This window comes from Polypterus senegalus, chromosome 14 (assembly GCF_016835505.1).
Source record: "Polypterus senegalus isolate Bchr_013 chromosome 14, ASM1683550v1, whole genome shotgun sequence".
Taxonomy (NCBI): domain Eukaryota; kingdom Metazoa; phylum Chordata; class Cladistia; order Polypteriformes; family Polypteridae; genus Polypterus; species Polypterus senegalus.
In genome coordinates, this window is record NC_053167.1 from 1,852,638 (window position 1) to 1,862,866 (window position 10,229).

General features: G+C 40.4%; 1 protein-coding gene across 1 annotated transcript in view; it reads right to left on the reverse strand.

The window, feature by feature from the left end:
- Positions 1 to 9,662, reverse strand: part of ada (adenosine deaminase) — a 131,412-nt gene extending 121,750 nt beyond the window's left edge. Inside the window, exon 1 of the mRNA XM_039734502.1 lies at positions 9,538 to 9,662. Coding sequence (XP_039590436.1) covers positions 9,538 to 9,585 — 48 coding nt within the window. The 5' untranslated portion in view covers positions 9,586 to 9,662. The remainder of the gene's footprint in view (positions 1 to 9,537) is intronic.
- Between the last annotated feature and the right edge of the window lie 567 nt (positions 9,663 to 10,229).

Genomic DNA, 10,229 nt, shown 5'->3' on the forward strand with positions numbered 1-10,229 from the left:
CAGCACACACTTCATCTCAACTCCCTGGGGTCTACTTAGCAAGCCTGAGTGCCAGCGACTTCAGCTGATGCACTCCACAGGTTTGTATTCGTTTTCCTGATGTTGCACAAAGCTTACCAGCTGCCCAAAGCACACAGTGCAATCCCGTGTGAGTGAGCTTGTCAAGGTCAGGCTTAGGGGAGTCAGGGAATGAGAGAAAACCTTCCAGGATTTCAGCAACTCACATTATTTATCATTTCTAAAAAATAATCTAGATCAACGAGAATCCTGTTGCAATTTAAAAGGCCGTACAAGCACATTTTATTGCCACTGGTCTGCTCATTTAATACAACATAGCATTATCAAACAACACTTGAACTATTTCTGGGTCCAGGAGAAGTAGAACAGGATAAAAGAATTTTATGTTGAGAGACAGAAATAGAAAGAGAGACACAGACAGATCTGGTACTATATGATAGATAGATAGATAGATAGATAGATAGATAGATAGATAGATAGATAGATAGATAGATAGATAGATAGATAGATAGATAGATAGATGTTAAATTTAGCATAGTAGGCAGGACAGACAGACAGACAGACAGACATAGATAGATAGACAGACAGACAGACAGACAGACAGACAGACAGATAGATAGATAGATGTTAAATTTAGCATAGTAGGCAGGACAGACAGACAGATAGATAGATAGATAGATAGATAGATAGATAGATAGATAGATAGATAGATAGATAGATAGATAGATATGAAACATACTATATAATAGATAGATAGATAGATAGATAGATAGATAGATAGATAGATAGATAGATAGATATGAAACATACTATATAACAGATAGATAGATAGATAGATAGATAGATAGACAGATAGATAGATAGATAGATAGATAGATAGATAGATAGATAGATAGATAGATAGATAGATAGATAGATAGATAGATAGATAGATATGAAACATACTATATAACAGATAGATAGATAGATAGATAGATAGATAGATGTAAGAGTTGATGATTGGATTATTACTGCAGTGATTGATATGTCTCAGTTGCCACTTTAAACAACGCAGTGTTTAGCTTTTCATTTCTCAGACAGCCTTGTCTGAAGACATTACCTATGGTTATGGAAAAGATGTTACTGAGTTTTAGAAAGTGTAAATTATTGGCTTGCGTCAAGTAAAGGAAACAGCTAGGAAGATTGCTGAAATTAATTCTGTTAAGAACTGTCCAAAACATTATTAAAATCTGGAAAGATAGTGGTGAACCATTAACATTCATGGAAGAAATGTGTTTAAAAAAATGATTGTAACTGGAGATTACTTGCTGAAGTCAAATGTTAAATTTGCGAAAGAAGAGAGCATTTCCACACGCACACTGCGATGAGATCTTACTGGACTGGGGCTAAACTGCTGTGTGGCCACAAGAAAAACAAATTGTAAGTAAGGCTAATTAGAAAAAATGACTTCAGTTTGGTAAGGAGCATACAGACTGGACTGTGGAGCAAGTGGTCTGAGGAGTCGAGATTTAGGCTATTCCAGAGTGATGGACATATCAGGGTAAGAAAGGAAGCACATTGAAGAAGATGGACCCGGCATAGTGTCCACAATACAGGCATCTGTAGGCAGCGTTATGATCTGAGGTTGCTTCAGTTCTTCAGGCTTAGCAGACTCGGCAATTTTCTGCAGCAATACAATGAAGTCAGCTCAGCTCCTGAATCTACTGAATAACCAGGTTATCTCATCATAACACATTTTTTCTTCCTTGATGTCACAGGTATATTTCCAGGACTTCAATGCCAAGATTCATTGGAATCAAATTGTGAAAAAGCGATTTAGAGAACATGAAGAATCACTTTGACACATCAATATGGCCACCACAGAGTCCTGACCTTAACCCCCATTGACAGTCTTTAGGATGTGGTGGGGAAGAATTTATATTGGGTCGACTCTCCCATCATCAATTACAAGATCTCAATGAAAAGAATATGTACATCTGGACAAAAATAATTGTTGAGACATTGCATAATCTCGTCAAAACAAGGCCAAGAAGAATGCGTATAGCAATCAAAGTTAAAGACAGTCCAACTAAACATTAAAGCTTGTGACTTTATGACAAACAACAAACCCCTCTCAAATGCACAGCAGAATAACTAAGCTGTACATTGGCTGACCCTGTACTCTAAACTCCAAAGGTCATGCGAAAGGATAATTTCCCGTCGGGCATTAATACAGCATAAATAAATAAATAAATAAATAAAGAGAAAAAGCGTCTGACTTGGCTGAAGATAAAAAGAGCAGTCCCAGTATGTCATATTAAAGGAATATTGCCATTGACATACAGGGGCTTTAGCAACATTTCTTTAAGCAATTGACAATGTGTGTGTGTATGTGTTTTCGGAGGGGTGAGTTTACCCTACTATAAAATGCCCTCCTAACCCCTAACAGAACCCCCCGTCTCTGTGGTTGATCACAATAAATGCTTCCTGAACTTGATTAAGCAGGTGCAGGAAATGGATGGATGGAAGTGGCAGATGTAAGGGGAAAATCACAATAGCCTGGCTGATATTCCAATTGGATTTCATTTTTATGGTTTGGTTTGAACAACTAAAAGACATCTGCTGATTAGTAGTCTCATTGTAGCTTACAAGCATAAAAACAAAGTGGCGAGGGCGTTTATTTGGGAACTCTGCAGTCCAAATATAAGATAAATCGTAAACATGAGGATTCACGGCATATCTCAGTACCACCGGGCACAAGGAAGGAACAAACCTCATAAATGTGAAATGCCATGTTTAAAAAGGCATACCCTGATTAAACATCCATCCATTATCCAACAAACTATATCCTAACTACAGGGTCACGGGGGTCTTCTGGAGCCAATCCCAGCCAACACAGAGCACAAGGCAGGAAACAAACCCTGGGCAGGGGGCCATCCCACCACAGGGCACACACACACACACACCAAGCACACACTAGGGACAATTTAGGATTGCCAATGCACCTAACCTGCATGTCTTTGGACTGTGAGAGGAAACCAGAGCACCCGGAGGAAACCCACGCAGACACGGGGAGAACATGCAAACTCCACGCAGGGAGGACCCAGGTCTCCTAATTGCGAGGCAGCAGCGCTACCCACTACGCCATCGTGCAAAGGAAAAATGAAATATCAATTACAAGTGTACTCATCAATGATACCTCGAAGATTTGGCCACTTGGGTTTAAATTCTGTGCTTTGCCACTGCCTGTGTGAATTGCATCTACCTCCACATGTCTGCATCAAGTTCCTCTCCAGACTGTGCATTTTGTTCCCTATCCCTAAAGATATCTACTGTACATTAGGTTCATTGGTGGACATTAACTTGGCTCTGTGAGTGTGTGCCCTGGCTAGGATTGCTTTCCTACACTGTAACCAATATTACCAGACTGGGAGCTGCCCTCAAGTTCCATATCTGGATAAAGTAGCTTTTCTTATATCCCATGTGGTGACAGACGAAGCAGTGTGTTGTACCGGTTAAGGCTTTGAACCTCAAGCCCTGATGATGTGGGTTCAAATCCTGAAAAAGCTCCTTCATCTGCCTTATGCTCCAAATGGGGAAAAATAAGACATGTAGACAACTGTATTTCAGTCAGTCAGTCATCGTCCAACCTGCTATATCCTAACACAGGGTCACAGGGGTCTGATGGAGGCAATCCCAGCCAGCACAGGGCGCAAGGCAGGAACAAATCCCAGGCAGGGCGCAAAAACACACACCCGGGACAATTTAGGATTGCCAATGCACCTAACCTGCATGTCTTTGGACTGTGGGAGGAAACCCATGCAGACACGGGGAGAACATGCAGACTCCACATAGGGAGGACCCAGGAAGTGACCCCAAGTCTCCTTACTGCGAGGCAGCAGCGTTACCACTGTGCCACCATGCTGCCCTTATCATAATGTTATTGTGTAATTTATGTATGAATGATGGACTATGCAATGGGACCAGATTAGTTCTATTAAAAAATCGTCGAACAATTCTAACATGTAAAATTTTAACAGGCAACAAGAAAGGTAATGAAGTACATATTCCATGAATAACATTAGACACCAAAGGAGATCTTGATATGCCATTCGTATTAAAACGTTTACAGTTTCTCGTGATATGACATTTAACAAATCACAGGGGCAAACATTTGATAAAGTCGGTTTATTTATTAGAGAAAAAGAAATGGTATTCTCTCACGGGCAGTTATACATTGCGTTGTAACGAGTCCAAGAATGGAATCAAAATTCAAAGTGATATTGAAGACAAGTTAATTCAAAAAATTGTTTTTATTGAAGTTTTAAAGTAAAAGTGAAAATAATGCATATGTAACAATTCCCATGAAAATAACAATGTCTTTAAATTGTATATTATGTTAACCAAACCTGGGGGTTGGCGAGCGAAGCGGGCAGAGGGCAGAGCCCTCTAGTTTATCTTTCTGTATAATACGCTACCGTGTACGTCCAGGATTTGAAATCACCTGTAGCTCACAAACCGTTTGAACTATTGACCTGAAATTTGGTACACATATACTACGTGACATCTACTATCCACTTTCGGGGTGATGATGACCTCCAAGGTTATTCCTCTTTTTATTTTTATTTTATTTTATTGTAGAATCAGCTCTCTGCAACAGCCAGCAGGACAGCCGTGTGGCGCATGCGTACGGCCGCCATTCTCATCCCTTCGCCGTCACTATCCCTGCCTTTTATTTTTTTAAATCATTCTTGAGGCAGGTTGAAGACTTAAGTGCCAGCTTAAGTGAAAAATTGCAACACAAATACTTACTTAATCAGTTTTAATGCGAAAAAGTGCCGACGAAAGAAAAGAAGAAGCGGGTCGCTAGGGTTTAGAAAACAAGAGCTGCTCAGGAAGCAGTCAGCACATCAACCTCTGAGCAAACAAATGCTAAACGTACAGAGAAACAGCATGAAAACTTTGAATGGTCAAGTCAAGTGTATTCGTATATAAAACACAACAATCGTACCCTCATTTAAAAGTAAGTCTGTTGTTTTTTAATATGTGGTGATTTTCTGTTTTTCCATTTTATAAATTGGCTTGCTATATAGCTTGCTGAAGCAGACAGAGAAAGGGGCCAGGGTTCAGTTTGATGAAATCGCTTGGCACACAACATTATATTACTGTATTTACTATATCACTTGATTGGACTGTGCTTTATGCTTTCTGCTTTGTTCATTTATTAAAAACCAACGAGCTTGCACGGCAATGTGTATAGACGGTTGCCAAAGTAGTGGAGGCCATTCAGTCCGTGAAGCTCTTCTAGTTAGCTAATAGCCATGTTGTCCCAGTATTTCCTACTTTATAAAAGGTGTCACGGTTTGTGCTTCAACTGCTTGACTGCTGCTATGATTATCTTTTCTTTTTTTTTTGGATTTTTTTAATTATATCCATATTTTTTTTTTTTTTATCTAAAAGAACATGTGAGGCTGATGCAGACACTGGCATCGCTGAAGAGAAAATGTGAAAGCCTGGCTAATGTCAGCCGTGTGGAAAGCTGCAGGGACTGCTGATGTTTTCTGTGACTGATACTTGATGAAGCTGCTAAACTGAACTTAGACTGGGATGATAAACTGTTATTGTGCTTCATGAGTGGGAAAAAAAGTGAATCTTGGCACAACAAGTAAAACAAAGCAATCTGACAATTTCCAGTTCTAAAGTGAAAAGGAAAACAAAAAACAGCAAAGTGTGAATGCAATGTTTTGAATCTGTTCCAGTTAAATATAAATGCCTCGAGGTTCTACAACCTGTGACGTAAAGATGGCTATGTCTACTTTAATTATCAGTCTTGGGAGTTTAGTAAGCTAATAATAAACAGACTTGCTAGTAAAAGGAGTCTGGTTCATTGACAATGAAGATTCAATTCAGTTTATTTTATTTTTACATCCCAGGTAGCAAACATGTCCCTTACGGGCTGAAATATGATATATGTGGGTAGTCCATATGGAGTGTATATGGGGTCCAAAATTTGATGGGACCCGTACTTTGGCCCATGTGAGACACTTTTGGTGCCCATATGGGCCTGCAACCTATGAAAGTGCTCTTCAGTTAGTGCAGACATAGGGCTCTGTGATACAAACTACAATTTACATATCGAGTGCACATAAAGACGCAGATCTGTGCCTCGTTTGTGTATATCCTTGTCACGCAAGTCTCCTGGTTCAGGCTTCATAATGCAGTTTGGTCGTCACTGTGTAATACGGAGCTTCCTCCATTGCTGCATTCATTCCAGTGACATTTCATATACCGGTACCAAGATTTTCTTAATATAATTTGGTGGGACTGTATCAACTTTTAAAGTTAAAGTATTTTTCTTATCCACTAAAACAAGAGCTGCTCAGGAAGCAGTCAGCACATCAACCTCTGAGCAAACAAATGCTAAACGTACAGAGAAAGAGCATGAAAACTTTGAATGGTCAAGTCAAGTGTATTCGTGCAGTGTCTCATTACTGGTATATATATAAAACACAACAATCGTACCCTCATTTAAACGTAAGTCTGTAGTTTTTCAATATGTGGTGATTTTCTGTTTTTCCATTTTATAAATTGGCTTGCTGTATAGCTTGCTGAAGCAGACAGAGAAAGGGGCCAGGGTTCAGTTCGATGAAATTGCTTGGCACACAACATTATATTACTGCAGACAGAGGGCTCTGCACTAATAGTAGAGCGGATCTTTCTTTCTCATTCCTGCACTAATTTATTTGAAGCAAAGGCCTTATTTTTTAATTGTGCTCGTGACATTCATTGGGGTCGGTGTGTTCAAATCGGTGGTCCTTTTGAAACGTGTGAAGCTCCACAAGTGTCTTAAAATTAACAATAAATACCAACCTCCCAGCTGTCCACAATACAACATGTGGAATTGGAGAAGCAGTAGAAGTGGACTCAGGACTTACTTATTACTTATTAGTATTACTTATATGACTGACACCTTTATGAGACATACAGTGGGTTACATTTTTTTTTTTATTCCATTTTACTTGCAAGTTTGACCAACGTACCACACGCCACCACTTTCCAGCAACATCACAAACTAAACGTAGTGCAATGTCATTACATTTATTTTTTATTTTTTTTTGCTTAGCAGATATTTTTATCCAAAGTAACTTACAAAGGAGGTCAACATAATCAAGTCTACAGACTGCTTTTGAACAAGCAAAGCAGGACAGGTTACAAAACTTGATTTGACATTTCAGATCTTTGTCCTAACGTGGCACTAACAGTAATGTTGCAGATCCTACTCAAGTCGGGCACCAGGCTTCAGATTAGGTGGACCCACACTCTTAAAAATACTGGGTTGAATGGCTCCTCCGCTAAGGGTTCTTTGGTAATGAGGGAATTTGGAAAAGTTCCAAATATATGGACAAAACAGAAACCTTCAGTGTGTATATTAGGATTCTCTCAGATAAAGAAAACCTGAACATATCCAGCGTTATTGAATGTGGCAAGACTTCCTTTTAAAATGACTAACCCATGACATTTCGCAAAACTCTTATCTTTTCGTATTCTATTTGTAACTGAAAGGTTCTTTCTGGAACCATCTTTTTTTTTATTTTTGGGTGTGGTTGGGATCCAAAATGGGTTCCCTAATGCCATCGCTCTGAAGAACTTGGCACTTCAACTTTTGAAAGAGTGCCCGTTTAAATGTGCTGTGCTTTCATTTTTATCTATGCATTTAAAACGCGCTCGCGTTCCAATTGATTATTTGTGCTCGTTGGCCTTTCCAGATGTTCCCACACGGATTCAGAGTCATTCAGAGCCAGGCTCCAGGTTACAAAGGGCAAAAGCTGGAGTCCAGGGTGATGTAACCCTGATAAAGACAACGCTGCGGCGATGCTTCATTGATGCAATAGAAAAAAAAAAATTCCAGAAAAGACTGTTTACCTTTCCGCGGAATAAAGACCTTATTCATATATTGTTATTAATATCAACTCAGCACGCAGATGCTCTGTTTATTTATGAGACGTTAAAAAGGCTAAACTTCTGATGCGATCTCCACGATGTTGCACAGCAGACTGCTGACATAAACTTGGGGTCCTCGCGACCTCGCGGCGAAAAATGTTATATTGGTCAGAAAAAACATATGCATATTTCCGGATGTTTACTAAATTCCGTGTTTGTTTTCCCATGGCTTTTTTCCCAGGCTACAGAACATACTATACTGTTCGCAAAAGACTATTACTGAAAAATTATTAAACATATGAAAAAATGATTAATAATACTAAGGATTACATGTATAGAAAATAAATAACGAAAGAAATAAAATAATTAAGAATGGGAAAAGAGGTTTATTCCGATGTAAACACCCGCTTTTGACAATACGTATATACATCACTTGTTGATGTGTAGAGTCGATTTGAGATCGGATGAAATGAACAAGATGATTATACAAAATAACACTCCTTTTTGTGCTTTCTTCTAGCCCCAAGCAAGGCATTTATCATTCCCAGTGGCATAACTTTCTTTCTTTCATTCTTTCGTTCGTTCGTTTCATTCGTTCGTTCACAACAGGCAGTAAAAGTTTAAAATAAAAGGTTCCGTGCTCCCTCGGCACATCTTTCCCCGTCATAAGCCAGTCTCTCTAAGCTCGAAGTATCGTCTTCGCTTTGCCCACGTGGCTCGAGGAGCCCAGCGGGCATTATGTGTGCGTTTGACAAACGGCACCTTCTGCGGGAAGTCTGACGAGCGGCTCCTGCCATGCAGTATGCTGGCCCCGCGGCAACTGCCATTCGTTCAGAACAATCCAGCAAAGTCCGTACACGGCGCGAAGAGAGGAGCAATCGCCACAGACTGTTTTTTTTTTCACCGACAGCAAATAAACTCTCCAGACCGCAGGTGCCTTAAACCTATTGTGAAAATCGACGCATATACTTGCAGCCTTGTTGCCATAGTTACAGCCACTTTAAAAACGCAAGGTATTGTATGAGAATTCAAGAAAGTGTTTTAGCATAAACTATTTCCCAGTTCGTTCGTGTAGATCTTCGCCTCTCAGTACTTTAGGAATATTCTTGATGACAATTGAGCGATACGATTCAAACTGTGGGGGCATCCAGGAGATCGCCGCATTTATAACGGTTTTATATTTAGCTTGTATTCTTATGAAGGGTCATCAGAGGTTACGGGACAAGCTGCTCTCACTAAAAGCCGACTGCAAGCTGGCACTCGCGGCCCTTGCGGGATCGCTTTTTTCGTTTATTTACGGTCTTGTTCGCCGATTCTACTTTAATCTCCCCGTGTCTAAACTGCAAACAAAAAAAATAAATAAAAGAATAATCCTTCCGTGCTTCCGATACCGAGTGCCGAGCCAATATTCGCTTTGCCCCTTTTACTGTTAACTCCGGGCTGTGAGATCGCTGTCGTTGTCACTGCGGGCAACAGCTCGAGTGAGCGCGCCTTTGCCTTTGTGACAGCTCGAGTGGCGCTTACACACTTTGTTCGCTGTCCCACCCCAAGGGGCGCGTCTCCACTTTCTAGTGACACTTCCTGTTTAGCTTTTCTTACCTTGGGCTTGTTAAACACAGGTGCTTTACTGTCGCAGTTTTGGGCCATGATGAAGTGGGTAGAATCCAGAATTTCTAAAACGCTAGACACAAACCGATCTCTTAAGTGACCGTCTTGTCCGCAAGATGTGCGCTTAAAAACACAGTCAGGGAGCCCCGCCCCCTGCGCTTGTCGATCATGACTATCAATAAACGGGTGAGCCTGCCTCCCGTCGGAGAGTCGTGGGGCCCTCGGGGTGATCGTGCTGACCCTGGAAGACGCACCTTAGGCTCTGCCGATCGACTTTAGGGTGAGGGTTCGATTGCAATGCACGGACTTAAACTATACGTAAAGGTTGATCGTTTGCACTGTTTCTCCTTACCCGAAATCATTTTGAAATAGAGAAGGCTGAAATTGCGTCATTTGCATATACATTTGTATATACGGTTATACATGGTTAGATCCCTGACGTTGTGCAAGCCCACAATGTTATGTTGTTGCACTTGAAGTTTGAAGTGTCTTTCCTTTGTGTGTAAAAGCTTTCCGTTACTCTGCACAACCGCTTCGAAGAGCTTTACATCTCCTGTACAGTACAGGGGTCTGGCTACGTCAAAGCAGAGGGTCCATGAAATGAACTAAAAGAATGAGTTATTATTACAGAATTGTGCAAAATACACTTAGACAAGGGAGACTAGCTTCATATTTTTCAAATC